Raw genomic sequence first — 21,337 nt, 5'->3', positions numbered from 1 at the left:
TTACCATGTTCAAGTATGATTTACTGATTCTAGCATGATTTATCATAGATTACCATGATTTACCCAAGTTTACCATGATTTACCATAGTTTACCATGATTTACTATAGTATACCACGATTTACCATGTTCAAGTATGATTTACTGATTCTAGCATGATTTAGCATAGTTTACTATGATTTACCATGATTTACCATAGTTTACCATGATTTACTATAGTATACCACAATTTACCATGTTCAAGTATAATTTACTGATTCTAGCATGATTTACCATAGTTTACCATGATTTACCACGATTTACCAAAGTTTACCATGATTTACTATAGTATATCATGATTTACCATGTTCAAGTATGATTTACTGATTCTAGCATGATTTACCATAGTTTACCATGATTTACCATTATTTACCACGATTTACCATAGTTTACTATGATTTACTATAGTATACCATGATTTACCATGTTCAAGTATGATTTACTGATTCTAGCATGATTTATCATAGTTTACCATGATTTACCATAGTTTACCATTATTTACCACGATTTACCATAGTTTACTATGATTTACTATAGTATACCATGATTTACCATGTTCAAGTATGATTTACTGATTCTAGCATAGATAGATAGATAGATAAGGTTTGAAGATAGAAAGAAAGAAAGAAAGAAAGAAAGAAAGAAAGAAAGAAAGAAAGAAAGAAAGAAAGAAAGAAAGAAAGAAAAAAAGAAAGATAAGTTAGTTAGAAAGATTGATAGATTAGTCAAAAAGAAAGAAAGATTAGTTAGAAAGATAGATAGATTAGTTAGAAAGAAAGATATATAAGTTAGTTAGAAAGATAGATAGATTAGTAAGAAATAAAGAAAGATAGATAAGTTAGATAGATAGATAGATAGATAGATAGATAGATAGATAGATAGATAGATAGATAGATAGATAGATAGATAGATTAGTAAGAAAGGAAGATAGATAAGTTAGTTAGAAATATAGATAGATAGATTAGTTAAAAAGAAAGATAGATAGATTAGTTAAAAAGAAAGAAAGATAGATAAGTTAGTTAGAAAGATAGATAGATAAGTTAGTTAGAAAGATAGATAGATTAGTATGAAAGAAAGATAAGTTAGTTAGAAAGATAGATAGATTACTTAGAAAGAAAGAAAGATAGATAAGTTAGTGAGAAAGATAGATTAGTTAAAAAGAAAGAAAGATAGATAAATTAGAAAGATTGATAGATTAGTTAAAAAGAAAGAAAGATAGATAAGTTAGTTAGAAAGATAGATAAAGAAAGAAAGTAAAATAGATAAGTTAGTAAGAAAGATAGATTAGTAAGAAAGAAAGATAGATAAGTTAGTTAGAAAGATAGATTAGTTAGAAAGAAAGAAAGAAAGAAAGAAAGAAAGAAAGAGAAAGAAAGAAAGAAAGAAAGATAAAGTTAGTTAGAAAGATTGATAGATTAGTTAGTTAGAAAGATATATAGATTAGAAAGAAAGAAAGAAAGAAAGAAAGAAAGAAAGAAAGAAAGAAAGAAAGAAAGACAGAAAGAAAGAAAGAAAGAAAGAAAGAAAGAAAGAAAGATAGATAAGTTAGTTAGAAAGATTGATAGATTAGTAAGAAAGAAAGATAAATAAGTTAGATAGATAGATAGATAGATAGATAGATAGATAGATAGATAGATAGATAGATAGATAGATAGACAGATAGATAGATGGTTAGAAAGAAAGATAGATAAGTTAGTTAGAAAAAAGATAGATAAGTTAGAAAGAAAGATAGATAAGTTAGTTAAAAGATAGATAGATTAGTAAGAAAGAAATAAATATAGATTAGTTGGTTAGAAAGAAAGATAGATTAGTTAGAAAGAAAGATAGATAGATAAGTTAGTTAGAAAGATAGATAGATTAGTAAGAAAGAAAGATAGATTAGTTAGAAAGAAAGATTAGTAAGAAAGAAAGATAGATTAGTTAGAAAGAAAGATAGAAAGAAAGAAAGATAAGTTAGTTAAAAAGATAGATTAGTAAGAAAGAAAGATAGATTAGTTAGTAAGAAAGAAAGATAGATTAGTTAGAAAGAAAGATAGAAAGAAAGATAGATAGAAAGATAAGTTAGTTAGAAAAAAAGATAGATAAGTTAGAAAGAAAGATAGATAAGTTAGTTAAACAGATAGATAGATTAGTAAGAAAGAAAAAAGATAGATTAGTTAGTTAGAAAGAAAGATAGATTAGTTAGAAAGATAGATAGATAGATGGATGGATAGATGGATAGATGGATGAATGGATGGATGGATGGATGGATGGATAGATAGATAGATAGATAGATAGATAGATAGATAGATAGATAGATAGATAGATAGATAGATAGATAGATAGATAGATAGATAGATAGATAGATAAGTTAGTTAGAAAGATAGATAGATTAGTAAGAAAGAAAGATAGATTAGTTAGAAAGAAAGATAGATAAGTTAGTTAGAAAGAAAGATAGATTAGTAAGAAAGAAAGATAGATTAGTTAGAAAGAAAGATAGAAAGAAAGATAGATAAGTTAGTTAGAAAGAAAGATAGATAAGTTAGTTAAAAAGATAGATAGATTAGTAAGAAAGAAAGATAGATAAGTTAGTTAGAAAGATAGATAGATTAGAAAGAAAGATAGATAAGTTAGTTAAAAAGATAGATAGATTAGTAAGAAAGAAAGAAAGATTAGTTAGTTAGAAAGAAAGATAGATTAGTAAGAAAGAAAGATAGATAAGTTAGTTAGAAAGATAGATAAGTTAGAAAGAAAGATAGATAAGTTAGTTAAAAAGATAGATAGATTAGTAAGAAAGAAAGAAAGATAGATTAGTTAGTTAGAAAGAAAGATAGATTGGTTAGAAAGAAAGATTGATAGATAGATAGATAAGTTAGTTAGAAAGATAGATAGAAAGATAAGTTAGTTAGAAAGATAGATAGAAAGTTTAGATAGATAGATAGATAGATAGATAGATAGATAGATAGATAGATAGATAGATAGATAGATAGATAGATAGATAGATAGATAGATAGATATAAGTTTATTAGGTCATTGAATGGTAGTTTAATTGAGTCTAGGGCTTCAGGGAGTTTAGATTTGAGTTTTTGGCTTGTACACTAATGGGCCACCGTAGTCTTGGCTCAATTTGAGCAGTCTGCCATGTAAGTCTATGGGATTTTTATGGTTTTTAATATTAATCTTTAAGAAAACTGAAAGTCAAATCAGTCTGAAAAGATATAGCAACTCGAGTCAGAACAGTATGAAGGTCTGACCCGAGTTTGGAGTTTGTAGAGTTAAAGCTCTAGGAGGAGTTAGTGTCTAAATTTTTTGGGTCAGAAGAATAATAATAACTAGATTAAAAAGTTCGTCGAGACAAACTTTAAGTTGGCTTGAGAAAGCCAGACCAGAAAGTTTAAAGAAGTTTAAAATAGTTTGGAGTTTAAATTAGTTTCAAGTTTAAAGTAGTTTAAAGTTTAAATTAGTTTGAAGTATAAAGTAGTTTAAAGTTTAAATTAGTTTGAAGTTTAAAGTAGGTTAAAGTTTAAAGTAGTTTAAAGTTTAAATTACTTTGAAGTGTAAATTAGCTTAAAGTTTAAATTAGTTTGAAGTTTAAATTAGTTTAAAGTTTAAATTTGTTTAAAGTTTAAATTAGTTTGAAGTTTAAAGTAGTTTAAAGTTTAAATTAGGTAGTTTAAAGTTAAAAAGTTGTTGGGGGTTTTCTAGTGGGTTGCTAAGGTGTTCTTGGTGGTTGCTAGGCGGTTCCTAGGGTGTTCTGGGTGGTTGCTATGCTGTTGCTAAGCGTTTGCTAGGGTATTTTGGGTGGTTGCTAGGGTGTTCTGGGTGGTTGCTAAGGTCTTTTTGGGTGGTTGCTAGACGGTTGCTAGGGTGTTCTAGGTGGTTGCTATGGTGTTGCTAGACGGTTGCTAAGGTATTTTGGGTGGTTGCTAGGCGGTTGCTAGGGTGTTCTGGGTGGTTGCTATGGTGTTGCTAGGCGGTTGCTAAGGTATTTTGGGTGGTTGCTAGGATGTTGCTAGGCGGTTGCTAGGGTGTTCTGGGTGGTTTCTAGGCGGTTGCTAGGCGGTTGCTAGGCGGTTGCTAGGCGGTTGCTAGGGTGTTCTGGGTGGTTGCTAGGCGGTTGCTAGGGTGTTCTGGGTGGTTGCTAGGGTATTCTGGGTGGTTGCTAGGCGGTTGCTAGGGTGTTCTGGGTGGTTGCTAGGGTGTTCTGGGTGGTTGCTATGGTGTTGCTATGGTGTTGCTAGGGTATTATGGGTGGTTGCTAGGCGGTTGCTAGGGTGTTCTGGGTGGTTGCAATGGTGTTGCTAGGCGGTTGCTAAGGTATTCAGGGCGGTTGATATGGTGTTACTAGGTGGTTGGTAGTTGTCACAGATGGTTACTATGGAGTTTTTATAGAGTTCTTAGCATGATCTTGGCATGATTTAGCACTTAACTAATCGCTATTAGCATGTAGCTATTCACTGCTAGCATGTGTAGCATGTTGGAAGTGCTGTTTGCTAGCATGAGTCAAAAGAGCCAAGCCTCATCTCTATACGATGGTCTGATACAGAGATATAGGTCTTGCAAAACGGTTGCTAGGGTACTCAAGTTTGGTTGCTATGGAGTTGCTTGGGAGCTGGAAGCTTTAAACTTAAGAAGTTTAAAGTGGTTTGAAGTTTAAAGTAGTTTAAGAGTTTTGAGTTTACAAGTTTACAAGTTTAAATGAGTGTGTGTGTGTGTGTGTGTGTGTGTGTGTGTGTGTGTGTGTGTGTGTGTGTGTGTGTGTGTGTGTGTGTGTGTGTGTGTGTGTGTGTTCACACACACACACACACACACACACACACACACACACACACACACACACACACACACACACACACTCAGAGTTTATGAGTTTAGAGTTTATAAGTCTATAAATTGATGAGTTTATAAGTGTAAGAGTTTTTGAGTTTAGAGTTTATAAGTTTTAAATGAGTTTAGAGTTTATAAGTTTTAATGAGTTTAGAGTTTACAAGTTTAAATGAGTTTAAGAGTTCAGAGTTAAAGAAAGAAAGAAAGAAAAGATTAGAAAGAAAGAAAGAAAGAAAGAAAGAAAGAAAGAAAGAAAGAAAGAGAGAATAGTGGATTAGTTAGAAAGAAAGAAAGAAAGAAAGAAAGAAAGAAAGAAAGAAAGAAAGAAAGAAAGAAAGATTAGGTAGAAAGAAAGATTGGGTAGAAAGAAAGAAAGAAAGAAAGAAAGAAAGAAAGAAAGAAAGAAAGAAAGAAAGAAAGAAAGATTAGGTAGAAAGAAAGAATGACAGAAAAAAGAAAGAAAGATTAGCTAGGAAGAAAGAAAGAAAGAAAGAAAAGAAAGAAAAAAGAAAGAAAGATTAGTTAGAGCGAAAGAAAGAAAAAAAGATTAGTTAGAAAGAAAGAAAGAAAAGTAAGAAAGAAAGAAAAAAGAAAGTTTAGTTAGAAAGAAGGAAACAAGAAAGATTAGCTAGAAAGAAAGAAGAAAGATTGACTAGAAATAAAGAAAGAAAAAAGAAAGGTTAGTTAGAAAAGAAAGAAAGAAAGAAAGAAAGAAAGAAAGAAAGAAAGAAAGAAAGAAAGAAAGAAAGAAAAAAAGAAAAAAGAAAGATTACTTAGAAAGAAAGAAAAGTAAGAAAGAAAGAAAGAAAAGAGAAAGATCAGTTAGAAAGAAAGAAAAGTAAGCAAAAAAGAAAGATTAGCTAGTAAGAAAGAAAAAGGAAAAAGAAAGATTGGCTAGAAAGAAAGAAAGAAAAAAGAAAGAAAGAAAGATTAGTTAGAAAAAAGAAAGAAAGAAAGAAAGAAAGAAAGAAAGAAAGAAAGAAAGAAAGAAAGAAAGAAAGAAAGAGAAAGATTAGTTAGAAAGAAAGAAAGAAAGAAAGATTAGTTAGAAAGAAAGAAAAATATTAGTTAGAAAGAAAGAAAGAATGAATGGTGGATTAGTTAAAAAGAAAGAAAGAAAGAAAGAAAGAAAGAAAGAAAGAAAGAAAGAAAGAAAGAAAGAAAGAAAGAAAGAAAGACTAATTAGTTAGAAAGAAAGATAGATTAGTGAGAAAGAAAGATAGATTAGTGAGAGAGAAAGAAAAAAGATGGATTAGTTAGAAAGAAAGAAAGAAAGAAAGAAAGAAAGAAAGAAAGAAAGAAAGAAAGAAAGAAATATGGATTAGTTAGAAAGAAAGATTAGATAGAAAGATAGATTAGTTAGAAAGAAAGATAGACAGATTAGTTAGAATGAAAGAAAGATAGATTAGTTAGAAAGAAAGATAGAAAGAAAGATAGATTAGTGAGAAAGAAAGATAGATTAGTGAGAGAGAAAGAAAAAAGATGGATTAGTTAGAAAGAAAGAAAGAAAGAAAGAAAGAAAGAAAGAAAGAAAGAAAGAAAGAAAGAAAGAAAGTAAGAAAGAAAGAAATATGGATTAGTTAGAAAGAAAGATTAGATAGAAAGATAGATTAGTTAGAAAGAAAGATAGACAGATTAGTTAGAATGAAAGAAAGATAGATTAGTTAGAAAGAAAGATAGATTAGTTAGAATGAAAGAAAGAAAGAAAGATATATTAGTTAGAAAGAAAGATGGATTAGTTAGTTAAAAAGAAAGAAAGATGGATTATTTAGTTAAAAAGAAAGATAGATTAGTTAGAAAGATGTAGATAGATAGATAGATAGATAGATAGATAGATAGATAGATAGATAGATAGATTGAAAAGGTTTGAAGATAGATAGATAGATAGATAGATAGATAGATAGATAGATAGATAGATAGATAGATAGATAGATAGATAGATAGATAGATAGATAGATAGATAGAAATGGTTTGACGATAGATAGATAGATAGATAGATAGATAGATAGATAGATAGATAGATAGAAAAGGTTAGATAGATAGATAGATAGATAGATAGATAGATAGATAGATAGATAGATAGATAGATAGATAGATAGATAGATAGAATGGTAGTTTAATTGAGTCTAGTGCTTCAGAGAATATAGATTTGAGTTTTTGGCTTGTACACTAATGGGCCACCGTAGTCTTGGCTCATTTTGAGCAGTCTGCAATGAAAGTCAATGGGGTTTTTATGATTTTTAATATTAATTTTTAAGAAAACCGTAACTCAAAGCAGTGTGAAAAGATATAGCAACTGAAGTCAGAACAGTCTGAAGGTCTGACCCAAGTTTGGAGTATGTAGCTTGAACGGTCTAGGAGGAGTTAGTGTCTAAATTTTTTGGGTCAGAAGAATAATAATAATAATAAGTTTAAATAGGATTTCAGTAAGTTGGCTTTCTCAAGCCAACTTAATAATAAGTTTAAATAGGATTTCAGTAAGTTGGCTTTCTCAAGCCAACTTAATTAATTACTTTTGTAACGCGTTACTCCCAACACTGATGGTAGAACGGCTTGATTTGAGACAGGGGAAAACATACAAGGAGATTAAAAAAAAACAACTGGATGGATTTTTATCATTTTATGATGGTTGTGTACAGGCGCTGCCAACAAACATTTCAGTACAATCAACTTGTAAAAGTGCATGAACCATTATATGACCCCTTTAAGCAACTACATGTACTTACTATACGGTTAGGGTAAGATTGGGATTTGATTGAGGGTTAGTTGCATGTAATTATGCATAATTTACTGTTATTACTGTGGTAAGTTCATGTTACATATGCAACAAGGACACTGTTAAATAAAGTGTTATCGAATATTCTTGTAATTTTTATGATATGGAAACTAACCCGCTCAAGCAGTTTGTAGAAGCGGGTCTGAACCTGAGACTGGACCTGTTAATGGTGCCGTGTATTAAGTCTCTGATTGTGAAGTTCCTGCTTATCTGAGCTGTAGATCCTGAACTGAGAGACTGAAGAGTGTCATTGTTCTCTACAGGTTGAGGGATTGTGGTGTTACATATAAAGGTTGTGTTGCTCTGACTTCAGCTCTGAGATCAAACCCCTCACACCTGAGAGAACTGAGTCTGACTGGGAATAAAGTAGGAGATTCTGGAGTCAAGCAGCTTTCTGATCTATTGCAGGATCCTCACTGTAAACTGGAGAAACTGAGGTAAGATTATAGAAAATGTCCCAATATAGTCCTCTATTTTAATGGTAAATAATGATTGCCATACAAAAAAAATCTACTGTGAAATTACTAATGGGAATGTTGCTTGTGTTTTCATTAGATTTCTGACATAATTTTATTAAATTAATGATAGCATAAACATGACAGGATGACGTAAAGATGTAACAGTCATGTTCATATACAGATATGTTGATGTTTTTTGGGGTATGTAGTGCGGTTCAATATGTAACGAGGGAAGAGGACAGGGTCGGCTTGGGAGACTGTGAGGGTTATTCCAAAAACAAAATAAAAGTACAAAGAAAAGGTGCGCACACAACACTGCAACAAAACAACTCAAAGGATTCTCTCAAAGTCCATAAAGGGTTAATTTGTGGGGTGACAGTGGCTCAGTGGTTCATGTAGGTTGTCTACAAACCGAAAGATTGGTGATTCAATCCCCGGTTCCACCTGACCAAGTGTCGAGGTGTCCATGAGCAAGACACCTAACCCCAGTTGCTCCCGATGAGCTGGATGGCGCCTTGCATGGCTGACACCGCCGTCGGTGTATGAATGCGTGAGTGAATGGGTGAATGTGAGGCTATGTAAAGCGCTTTGGTGGCCATGGGTCTGTGAAAGTGCTATATAAATGCAGTCCATTTACCATTTTTTACCATTTAATTCCCTCAAGCGGTCTCACACTCTCGCTCTCTCTCTCTCTCTCTCTCGTGCTCTTGTCACAGTCCACACTCCGTGCTTCGCACTCACCCACAGGTCTCCCAGTTGTGTCTCCTTGAACAATGTTTCCCCATCACTTATATGTGGTCTCTCCACACCAATCACTGAAACAAGACATAGGTGTTTGTCATTTGCATTTAACCCATTTTTGCCGCACCTGTCTCCCGATCCTTTCTCATGTCACAGACCTCGCTAGACCACACCCCCCTTGCCACAGGGTACTTGCTTAAAAATGTATATTCTTGTAATTTTTATCAAATGGAAACTAACCCCCTCAAGCAGTTTGTTGAACCTTAGACTGGACCTGTTAATGGTGCCGTGGATTAAGTGTCTGATTATGAAGTTCTGCTGATCTGAGCTGTAGATCCTGAACTGAGAGACTGAAGAGTGTCATTGTTCTCTACAGGTTGGGTGATTGTGGTGTTACAGATGAAGGTTGTGCTGCTCTGAGATCAGCTCTGAGATCAAACCCCTCACACCTGAGAGAACTGGATCTGTCTGGAAATAAAGTAGGAGATTCTGGAGTCGAGCAGCTTTCTGATCTACTGCAGGATCCTCACTGTAAACTGGAGATACTCAAGTAAGATTGTATAAAAGTCTCAACATTGTCTGTTTCTCTCCTGTGGTGAATAATCAATGATATACAAAAATTATATATACAAAAAAAGTTTACCATCAAGTAACTGAAAAGGATGTTTAATCTTCAGTGTTTAAATAGTTTTACAATCGTTTTAATCTTCAGTGTAAAATAGTTTTACAAGTCAAAAACATGATTGGATGTCGTGAAGACGTGACAACTGCTTTCATATATAAATCTGTTGAGGAGAAATGCATATATATCATATAATTTATATCAGTGTTTCCTGAACTGAGAGACTGAAGAGTGTCATTGTTCTCTACAGGTTGAATGGTTGTGGTGTTAGATATAAAGGTTGTGCTGCTCTGAGATCAGCTCTGAGATCAAACCCCTCACACCTGAGAGAACTGAGTCTAATTGGAAATAACCTAAGAGACTCAGATGTAAAGCTGCTCTCTGATCTGAAGGAGGATCCACATTATAAACTGGAGGCGCTTCTGTGAGTAGTGATGATTAAAACTGTTCATATTTTAATTGAAAGTTAATTTCGTTTCTTCTTAGTTTATTTTCCTTGTGATGGTGAATTACACACTTTATACATGTTTAATAAGAGTTTGATTCATTTATTCTTTTATAATAGTTTATAGCAACAATTAAATATCTTAAAGTTTCTTTTTATTTCAAACAATTCAATATTTTGCTTTTATCATTGTCAATGGCAATTGCAATAAAAGATAATGGTAAATATTTATTTATTTTCTGTTTCTGTGTCACTGGATCAGTTTTATTTAGATAAGCTTTAACAATCATGTATCTCAGTATTATATTATAATCTCTCACTTAATCATCCATGTAGTTTTTGTAACACTTTAGAATACTGTTTCTTACTGCATAACTAATAAGGAATTATTGAAAAACTAATAGGTAATTCTTCATTAACTACTTCTTCACTACTGTTAACTACTGTATTTCACTAGCAAGGACCACGCCACAACTGCACGGAATTAGCTATTAGCTTATGAATGAATAAGGGTCGAAGGAAATGGGGAAAGATGTAACGACGGATCTCCGTCTGGCTGATCAGGGAGTCTGACCCGGGAGACTCAGAGTGGGGGCTTCGTCTCGGTAGGCAGTAAGCTGAGTTACTTGAAGACCCCCCTGGATGCAGCCTGTGGAATTAAAATTGAGATGTTAGAGATTGAAGGAGAGAGGATTGGGGTCGGGGGGAAGTGGGATGGATGGATAAGTAGAAAGGGAAGGGGTCGAGTTAGAGGTTGAGGGGGGGGGGGCTGGGGTCGGGGGGAAGAGGGATAGATGGATGGATGGATGGATGGATGAGTTGGAAGGGGAAGGGTGGGTGAGGTCGAGAGCTAGAGGTGGAAGGGGTAGGGGTGGGTGTGTGGGGTTCGAAAACACTGAGACGAACGGTGTGGTGAAGGTGGGTACAGTGTATATATACAGACGGGGAGAGAGAGCTGATTAGTTGAGGCGTGGTCCTGCTCCCGAACTTCAATTAACTTGTTAACTACATTTCACTAGCAAGGACCACGCCACAACTGCACGGAATTAGCTATTAGCTTATGAATGAATAAGGGTCGAAGGAAATGGGGAAAGATGTAACGACGGATCTCCGTCTGGCTGATCAGGGAGTCTGACCCGGGAGACTCAGAGTGGGGGCTTCGTCTCGGTATGCAGTAAGCTGAGTTACTTGAAGACCCCCAAAGGTTTGGATGAGACGATGCGGGCTTGAGCTTGACGGAGATCATTTAGATTATTGCGGATGTACAAGCGGTATGCTTCGGATGACCATCGACCTAAGACTCTGATTGTCTCGTCCGAGATGCCCATGCTGGCGGCCGTGGTGGCTGCTCCGATCCGGAATGAATGTATAGAGTAATGTTCGGGAGATATGCCGGAGGTCCTAAGAACACTTTGGAAGTGCTTGCTGAACCAGAATCTCGTGGCCATTTTCCTGTTTTCCGTGAGGAAGAGTGGTTCTTGAGGAGATGAATGGTTGGCGTATCTGGAAGAAACGTATTCCGAAAGTGGCTCATAAGGACTGAGGAAGGAGTGGAGGCGAAAGATGTATATTGGAGACGACTCTCCGAATTGGTCGGTTTTACTTCTCTTTAGGTTATATATCAGAGAATCTGGTGTATGAGCGGTGATGTCTGAGAGGCTGGGATGAATGGCTGGATTGAAGGCTGAAGTCGACGGGGCGAATTCGGAGCATCTCAGGAAGCCGAAGAATGCGAGAAAGAACATACATTCTAATGTTTGGTCGATCGATGGGCTCAGGTAGCCGGAACGTAAAGTGTGGATGCATTGGCTCAGGAGGTCAGAAGTTAAGGGTAAGCGTTTGATGTTGAGGACTGGTTCTTGTTTTCGTAGACCTCTGATAAGCATAGATACGTGGGAGTGAGAAATGGTTTGGCATTGGTCACCGGTGGCGAGTTTGTAGATAAAGTTAATTCCGGATAGGTAAGTCTGAATGGAGGATGCCCTGATATTTTGGTAGGAATGGGCATGAGTAACGAAGTTGCAGATAGACCAAACGTTCATTAGAGGAAATGAGAGTTGATAAAAGGAGTGGTAAGCCTTAAAACAGTTCCAACCGGTCAAGTAAGCAGAGAGGGTACTCTGGGCGAGGCCGTTGAGAATAGCTTCTCGCGAAGCATATGAAAGTTCTTCCAGCTGTGGATTTAGTAGAAGATGGTGGCTGAAAACGGTGGAACTGGCGTGGGATGGATATCTGATTCTGGAGCTAAGATTCTGAACTTCTGAAAAGAGAAACGAGACAATGAGTCGGCTATGCTATTGTGGTATCCTGGAACGTGTGCTGCTCGGATGATGAACTGACGTTGCGCCGATATAAGTGTCAGTCTGCGGACTAATTGCATGATCGCCAGGGAACTGGATCTGCCTTTATTTATGATTTCGACTACGGCTGAGTTGTCTGAGTGGATAAGTATGGAATGTCGGGACCATTCGTGCCCCCAAAGGAGGGCTGCTATAATGACAGGATACATCTCGTAAAGTGCGGATGAGGGAAAGTCTGGCTGCTGAATTAGATGGCTGAACTCTGGTGGCCACTCGGAAGCGAACCAGCGGCCGCTGTAGTAGCCTCCGAATCCTATGGAAGGCGCTGCATCTGTGTACAGCTGAATGTCTTCTGGCTGTGTGACGTAGTCGTTATAAAAGAAGGATATGCCGTTCCATGAAGACAGGAATTTCTGCCAGAGCCGCATTTCCATTTTGCATGCTTCATCCAAGGTGACTTTGTCGTGTAGAGAGGGTATTGATGCTGCTTTTGATAGTAGGTTGGAAAGGAAAGATTTCCCCTGGGGAATTATTCTGATGGCGTAGTTAAGGTGGCCGAGGAGGGCTAGCAGCTGTTGCTTTGTGCACCTGTCTGCTAGAAGATAGTTCGATAGGAGCAATGAAATGCGTTGCGTTTTCTCAGGAGGTAGAGATGCTTGGAAGGAGATGGAGTCTAGGGTGATGCCTAGAAACTCGATGGAGGTGCAGGGCCCTAAGGTCTTTTCTTTTGAAAGGGGTACGCCTAGTTCGGAAAACACTTTAACAAGGGTGGAAAGTCCTGAGTGTGGAGGTGCGGATGTAGGTGTGATGATGAGGAAGTCGTCGAGGAGGTGCAGGACGTAGGGAAGCCTGTGGTTGTTGATGAGAATCCAACATAAAGCCTCCGAGAGGGAGTCAAATATCTTGGGGCTGCTTCTGCAGCCGAAAGTGAGGCGTACTGAAAAATAATAAGCTCCTTTCCAGAATATTCCGAAGAAACACCAGAATTCTGGGTGAATGGGCAAGACTTTGAAAGCACTGGTGATGTCTGCTTTTGAAAGCCATGCTCCGTGGCCTGCCTTGCGGATGAGAGTGATGGCTTGGTCAATGGAAGCGTATTTCATGGAGAAGTCTGGGGCTGGAATGATGCTATTAATGCTGGGAATGTGTGAGCCGTGTGGGGAGGACAGGTCGATGATTAATCTCTTCTTCCCGGAATATTTCCTGGTGGCGATTCCAATGGGGCTGATGCGAAAAAGAGTGAAAGGAGGTTCTTTAAACGGGCCTATCATAAATCCCTCTTGAACTTCTTTAGCTATTAAGGTGTCAACAGTGTCTGGTTCGGAGAGGGCGGACTGGAGGTTATGGGAAAGATGAGAAGTGTCTGGGATTATTTCTATGCCTGGAAGAGAGCCGTTTTTAAATCCGTTGATAAGGAAATCTACGAACTCTCTGTCGGGGTGGTCTAGTAAGGCAGTAGCTAATGCTTCTACCTTGACTGGTGTGCTGAGATACTGTAATAGTCAGTCGGGTAGAGCAGTTGGGTTGTGGGGGCAAGAGGCTCTTGAGTGGGCGCCTCCGCAGAAGAAGCAGGTGTGTAGGAATCTACAGTTGGAAAGAGAGCAGCCAAGATGGTTGAAGTTGTTGCATACCATTCTGCCTCCTTGGTAGAGGATCGGTCGTCCTCTTTTGTCAATGCCTTTGGGAAGTGGAACGTTGGCTGTGGGCTGTATGTTTAGAGGTTTCGGAATTAGAGGAGGAGGTGGGGCTGCTGTGGATAATCTATTGAATACAGATGGTTTGCGTGAGGAGGTTTGAGATTGAGAGGGTGTGATGGTGCAAGCTGAGGCTGGATGTGATGGTGCTCCGCATAGTTCACAGGACATAGAAGTGCGTGCTGCGAAGATCCGACAATAGAGTTCTGCATCAAGAGTGCCCCAGTATGTCCCCTGATTGAACTGCTGTAACCGACCTGCTACTTGTGTGGCGAAAAGAACGTGGTAGTTGTAGAAGCCTGTTCCTCCAAAACGCACAGCCATGTCTAAAATGATTGATAGGTAATCGTCTAGCTCGGTTCTTCGATCGGGATAAACAGAGCAAATTATATCTCTGTAGATCGAGAAAGCTAAAGCAAATTCGGTGGGAGTGAGGTCCTTTGAACGAGAGTTTAAAGGATGGCTGAACTGCATTAGGCCTTGAATGGTTTGCAGCTCTCTGGGCTGGCTGATATTTATGAGGGATGGATGGAGGAGCTGGGCTAAATCTGTGTAGTTACCTGATAAGATCTGAAGACGTAAGGTTGAAGAGACCGGGGAGGGTCGGTGGATTGATGAAGCTGGACGAGGAGGCGGAGCAGCTGTGGCCAGGGTATATGGGCTAGTATTTATCGGCAGGATGTGATGGTGTTGGGAAAGGGAGGGGTAGGGGTGGGGGAGGGAGGGGAAAAGGGGTAGATTAGTTGCGTAAAAGGAAGAAAGAGGAGGGGGTTGAAAAGGTCCACTGAGAGGTAGAAGTCCTGGGTTTGCTGCATGAGGGACTTGAATTGGGTTAATTTGTAGGGAAGAATCAGAAATAACAGGGGCCGTGTGGCTGTTAATGCCAGAAGGAAGGGTAGAAGAATGGATGCTGGGATGGAGGGATGAATGTCCGTGAGGATTTGTAGCTGTTTGTGAGCTTAAGTAAGCAAAGAAAGATGTCATGAATTGGGATAAGTCTGAGGTAGAAGGTGCATATGTTGGAGGTAGTATTACTTGGTCTCCACTAGGTGGCGCGGACACCGCTGGCTGAGGCCGTTGTGGAGGCAGTGTGGTGACGTCATGAGTGACGATGAGAGGATCGCGTGTCAATGCCGGAAGCGTTGGAGGCTCGGAATTTAAATTTGAAGTGTGTGTAGATGCTGTGTAGAGCTGAAATAGTCTTGACTTATTGTCAGATCGGCTGAAGTGGATACCTTTGTCCTTAAGAGCGTGCTGAAGGCGAGCCACAGTCCAATTCTTGATGGTATTCTCTGGTCTGGAAGACGTGGCGTGAGTGCGCTGAGAATTGCTACGGTTAGTTGAATGATGACGCGGTTGACAAGGAGGGCGATCGCGCCTGCTTTCGTACCTGTGTCGATCGTTGATGGTAGTTCTCGTTTGCGGAGGAGAGTGATCCTGTCGAGTCGGGGTTGGAGAAATCTTTGATGATGAACTGTGACGTGAATGCCCGCGGGACTGAGGGATTTCTACGACAGAACGAAGCCGGTGTGAATTTTGGCTGCCTAGAGATTGTTGTGAAGACCTGACGCTCTGTAACGGAGGAGAGTTTCTGAATAAATCGTCTTCGGAGTCAGAGGGGTTGATCTGCAGTTCGGAATCCATTTCGAAAACACTGAGACGAACGGTGTGGTGAAGGTGGGTACAGTGTATATATACAGACGGGGAGAGAGAGCTGATTAGTTGAGGCGTGGTCCTGCTCCCGAACTTCAATTAACTTGTTAACTACATATAATATAATTTTATGATTGCGTTAAGTAATAGTTAGTTAATCAATAAATAACTAATGAATTCTGTCATGCCTCCTGAAGAACCACTATTAATTATCAACTAATTAAGATTCAAGAAAAATAACTATGAAGTGACTACTGAACAGTCATACAAAACTACTTTGAGGTGTGACCTTTCTTGTTTACTAATGTTATGAATAGAAGTAGTATTATGAAAATACAATTTTTACAAATACATATAAATGTTAAAGAGGTTTTAAGAGGTGTGTTCTGTAAGAAATCAACTTCAGAAAGGTTACCCCACTCTAAACCCCACTCTAGTGCCTTGCCATAACTAACCTTAGATTAATTTTTATATTTTATATACAGTACTGTGTGTGTCTGTTCTCCTCCGCATAGAATGCCATTGAGTAAATTCATATATTTGAGTCAACGACTGAGGGAAACTGAAAATATAGGGAACTTATTAGAAATTAATAAATAATTATCAAATAATTCTGCGGGAATTAATTAGAACCTGAAACAGTATTCTAAAGTGCAAATATAGGGAACCCGTTAGTAATTAACCTGTTAACCTGTTAAGCTGCAACCCCACTTTTGAAAAATCCCCAGAAATTACATACCCAAACTGAAACAGATACAGTTCATGAACCCTTTGTACTAAAATCACAAGTATGATCTCATTTGAAAGCTGACACCTGGCAGTTTAAATGTAGAATCATTTATTGTCATAATGAAAAAAATAGTTATAAATAGCTTCAAAGTTTTGTAAAGTTATTAGAAATTAATTTTTATGAAACATCTTCATGAAAAGAAAATTGAAGTTGGCACTGTAGCAATCTAGAAATGCACTGCAGCTAAAGCCACATGTCTGACCATATTATTTTTAAAATATGAAGATGATAAGTCTAAAACTCTGTATTTAGTTAAATGTTTTTCAAGATAGAAGCACCTAGTGCACCTAGAGCTAGCTAGCATTTAGCTTAGCACACCATCAATACATGAAAATTTATGAGATTAAAACCATGTTTGTGCTCCAAACTTACTTTATTTCAAGTGTTTTAAATAATCTTCTGTGATCTAATTTGGCATCAGATAAAAAAATCTGACAGAAAATATACTATTTGATAGTATTCTGCAAAATGATAGTCTATATAGATTAGCATTACATTATAAATATAATCTATTATTATGAAAATACCTGGCATGGCTTGAAAAACACAGGTAACTCAAATATCATTGCAATCATGTTTATTGCCTTCAAAACATCTTTATCTGCATGTTACAGCACGATCTCTCTGTTAGCTGTGTGTGTATCACTGACGTCCTTGAATGTCACATGATCATGGCTCTTCTTCATGTTCCATATATGGATTATTATTGTGCATATAGCGCCCTCAGGCTATTGGTATGAATTGAAAACACAGTAAATCAGAGAACCAAACGCTCATAAAGATTACATCAACGCATTTGGGTATAAATTCAATAAATATTATTCCTGTCAATAGAAATCTGATGTAAACCTATGATAATCTATCAATATTTCTCCAAATCTGCACATTTTTGAGCTAAAAGCCCTGAAGGACGTTGTTTTGTGAATCGCTGTCATGACGACAGCACGGAGTTTTTTTATAAATGAAAGTGGCTGACGCGCATAATTCATATTAAAGGTATCGACTCATTTTTTCATTTCATAACTCCTGACATAAATTAATCATGTGACATTCCAGGACGTCACTGATACACACAAAGCTAACAGAGATCGCGCTGTAACATGCAGATAAAGATGTTTTGAAGGCAATAAACATGATTGCAATGATATTTGATTTACCTGTGTTTTTCAAGCCATGCCAGGTATTTTCATAATAATAGATTATATTTATAATGTAATGCTAATCTATATAGACTATCATTTTGCAGAATACTATCAAATAGTATTTTTCTGTCTGATTTTTTTTATCTGATGCCAAATTAGATCACAGAAGATTATTTAAAACACTTATAAAGTGTTATAAAGTAAGTTTGGAGCACAAACATGGTTTTAATCTCATAAATTGTCATGTATTGATGGTGTGCTAAGCTAATATGCTAGCTAGCTCTAGGTGCACTAGGTGCTTCTATCTTGAAAAACATTTAACTAAATACAGAGTTTTAGACTTATCATCTTCATATTTTAAATATAATATGGTCAGACATGTGGCTTTAGCTGCAGTGCATTTCTAGATTGCTACAGTGCCAACTTCAATTTTATTTTCAAGAAGATGTTTCATAAAAATAAAATAAATTTCTAATAACTTTACAAAATTTTGAAGCTATTTATAACTATTTTTTTCATTATGACAATAATTAATTCTACATTTACAATAAACTGTCAGGTGTCAGCTTTCAAATGATATCATACTTGTGCTTTTAGTACAAAGGGTTCATGAACTGTATCTGTTTCAGTTTGGGTATGTCATTTCTGGGGATTTTTCAAAAGTGGGGTTGCAGCTTAACAGGTTAATAAAGAATTACCACATACTTCTGACTCAAAAACACTATTAACGTAATCATCTAAACCTTTGTAAAATACACGACAATGACTTGTTTGGGCTACATGATATCTTCCGTTATTTCAGATGAGAACATTTCTTAATACAGCATATATTTTATTTCGTTTTAACATGTACAATACTGCCTATATTTAAACTCGTTTAACAAACATTTTGAAATCAAAAGTTAAACCTTTAAATGCAATTCAAGTGTAATCAACTGGTCTCTGTTCTCCCATTTCCACGTGGTGGTGGTAGTGGTGCTGGATCTCTTGCGGGAGCTGGGCCCATGTTCAGTGCCGAAACTGCTTAATTTCAGATCGCTGCCAAAATATGCTCTGACTGATTCCATAACCTGCCATAAACAAACAGTGCACAGCTCTAATAACATATTTTAACATCTGATGTAAATACATTTAGTATCTTTAGAAATAAAATTCTTTTTTTTAATGCAAGGGATCAGCCATTTCCATCACGCTAAAAAGACTGATGCGACACTCGTTAGTTAGGCAGGCTAAATGACATTGCGTCCTTGTATGTTGCCTTGCATAAAATAAAATGATTTACAGCACAGTAATGATTTTATAAATTAAATAAAACATACACAAACCTGTATTTCGCTGAAGAAATGCACCAAATCGGCAGCGCTGAGAACTCTCCAGAAGAGGATGCAAATGCCCACGCTCTTGCATCACCAAATCATTGTAGACTACTGCGATTTTGCCAAAACTTGAATGGTGCAAAAGAGGTTTAAAAGGTATAAGAACTAAGTATAATAATAAGGTGCAATGTACATTATGATAAGTTTTTAAGTAATTTTACTGGAGTAATATTTTATTGGAGTATTTGTACTTTTACTCAAGTACTTGATTTGTGTACTTCATCCACCACTTCACTGCTACCCCCCCCCCCCCTCGATTATGTACTTACTACTGTGTAGGACTGTTCATTAGTAGTTACTTCATAGTTATTTTTCTTGACCCTTAATTAGTAGATAATTAATAGTAGTTCTTAACCCCCTGAGGTCGGCTATCGCGCCGGCGCAATAGGCTCGTTTTTTTCCGTATGAGTGCAAAATAAAAATAAAAAAAAATATTAATTTTTATCTTATATGCTTGTTTTATACATCAATACGATCCTGTTTAGTGTGTATTATTTTTGTGTATACTCACAATAAAAACAAAGTGTTGTGCTTTTCGCCAAATAAAGAAAAATAAACATGATGCGAGTTCTGCCTCCTCTCTGTCAGTGTAGTCCATTCTGAAACGCGTCCGAAAATAAACCATAACTCAGCAGTACTCAGTCAAACAGGCATACAGACAGACAGGCATGAAGCTTGAATTCTCTTCTTTTAAATGAAGTAATATATATAAAAAACAAATATTATCAGCTTGTGAAATCTGTATTAAAATAGAGCGATTCCAGTCGAGCTAATTAGAGCTCATTCAGATGTAATGTGAACCCGCCCCGGAGAGCGCGCGCTATTCAAACGCAAATGAATGAGGCAATCCACGCAAACTGTGAACGCCCCCATATCAGCTCGAGAAAACACATCAGATCATTGTACTTGTTTACACAGTCTCGCAGCGCTGTGAGGAATAATATTATAATGGAAAATTTACCTCAGAAGTACAAGGAGCAACAGATCCGAGGCTATGGAATAATGTAGTAAGTTTTTTTTTTTTTCATTCTCAAGTGCGGCGCGTATCTGTGCATGAATGAATGAATGAACGGCAGAGATGCCGCTGTTTACCACAACTGGCAAAAGACGGTTTAAATTTGAATCGTTTCTGTCTGTGAATGTTTCGCTTTTAGCAAACTGTATTGCTATAGGCTACTGTAACGATCACCAGCTGGAGCTGCCCTTGTGAGCCACCAGAGGGCAGTCCACATCATATTCACTCACTAACTACATTTCCCATAACTCACTGCCCGGACTCATCATCACTTATCACTGATCACATTCACCTGTACCTCATTCACTGATTGCATTCACCTGTCTCATCCTGTTAGTCTGTCTATATATACCTTGTTCATTCATTCACTCACCGCGAAGTCTTGTTAAGTGTTACACTGCATTTCTGAGCGTTTCCCTGGTTTTCTTGTTTCTTGGTTTTTGATATCTTGCCCTGTTCCCTGGATTACTCTCTTGCCTCTGGTCCCTGGATTACTCTCTTGCCTCTGGTCCCTGCCTGTTTTGTTTGTTTTGTTTGTTTCTTTGTTTTGACTACCTGCCTGTGTATGACCCTAGCCTGTACTTTGGATTACGCCACTGGATTGCCCCAGCCAATAAAGCTGCATTTGGATCTCCTACTTTGTGTCTCTGAGCAGTACGTGACAGAAGACTTCGCCACACTTCAGATCCAGCAGCTATGACCTCCTGTAATACAGCAGTACGGATCTCACCTGATCTTCCCAGTATGAGCCGGGAGTTCGCTGGACAGATCGCGGCCTTAGCCCTGGATAGCCTCGATCTGTTCCAGTACACCTGGGGTTTTTTTCCTCTCGCTGCCTCTTGCTCTCTGGGTGACGAGGCTATTAAGTTATGTTACCGGCTGGGGGCTAAGGAGGTCGACCCGAGGGAGCTCCCCGATCTCTCTGGTCTGGATTGGAGAGAGGCACTCTCCAGATGTCTGGAGAGCTTCCTTCCGTGGCACCCCAGTCCAGCCGAGCCCGCACTACACGCCAGTCCAGCTAAGCCTGCACTTCACGCCAGCCCAGAGCCCTCTTCACTGCTGGTCCCGTCCAGCACAGAGCCCTCTTCACCGCTGGTCCCGTCCAGCACAGAGCCCTCTTCACCGCTGGTCCCGTCCAGCACAGAGCCCTCTTCACCGCTGGTCCCGTCCAGCACAGAGCCCTCTTCACCGCTGATTCCGTCCAGCACAGAGCCTTCACTGCTGGTCCCGTCCAGCACAGAGCCTTCACTGCTGGTCCCGTCCAGCACAGAGCCCTCTTCACCGCTGGTCCCGTCCAGCACAGAGCCCTCTTCACCGCTGGTTCCGTCCAGCACAGAGCCTTCACTGCTGGTCCCGTCCAGCACAGAGCCTTCACTGCTGGTCCCGCCCAGCTCAGAGCCCTCTTCGCCGCTGGTCCCGCCCAGCTCAGAGCCCTCTTCGCCGCTGGTCCCGTCCAGCTCAGAGCCCTCTTCGCCGCTGGTT

The 21,337-nt window shown here is 38.0% G+C and overlaps 1 protein-coding gene and 1 pseudogene across 2 annotated transcripts in view; both read left to right on the top strand.

Moving 5' to 3' along the window:
* LOC308696831 (NACHT, LRR and PYD domains-containing protein 3-like) overlaps positions 1-9,868 on the top strand; it is a gene marked incomplete at its 3' end in the record, with an annotated part of 51,029 nt that extends 41,161 nt beyond the window's left edge. Inside the window, exons 5-8 of the mRNA XM_081375731.1 lie at positions 7,883-8,056; positions 8,287-8,365; positions 9,211-9,368; positions 9,691-9,868. Coding sequence (XP_081231857.1) covers positions 7,883-8,056; positions 8,287-8,365; positions 9,211-9,368; positions 9,691-9,868 — 589 coding nt within the window. The remainder of the gene's footprint in view (positions 1-7,882; positions 8,057-8,286; positions 8,366-9,210; positions 9,369-9,690) is intronic.
* The window catches only part of LOC308697131 (NLR family CARD domain-containing protein 3-like), a 327,315-nt pseudogene that overhangs the window by 114,622 nt on the left and 191,356 nt on the right, over positions 1-21,337 (top strand). The gene's annotated exons all lie outside the window — the stretch shown is intronic.

Source organism: Scardinius erythrophthalmus (genome assembly GCF_964197995.2).
Source record: "Scardinius erythrophthalmus genome assembly, chromosome: 10".
Lineage (NCBI taxonomy): Eukaryota > Metazoa > Chordata > Actinopteri > Cypriniformes > Leuciscidae > Scardinius > Scardinius erythrophthalmus.
Note: the sequence above shows the minus strand (reverse complement) of the source record. Positions and strands in the feature narration are given on the sequence as shown.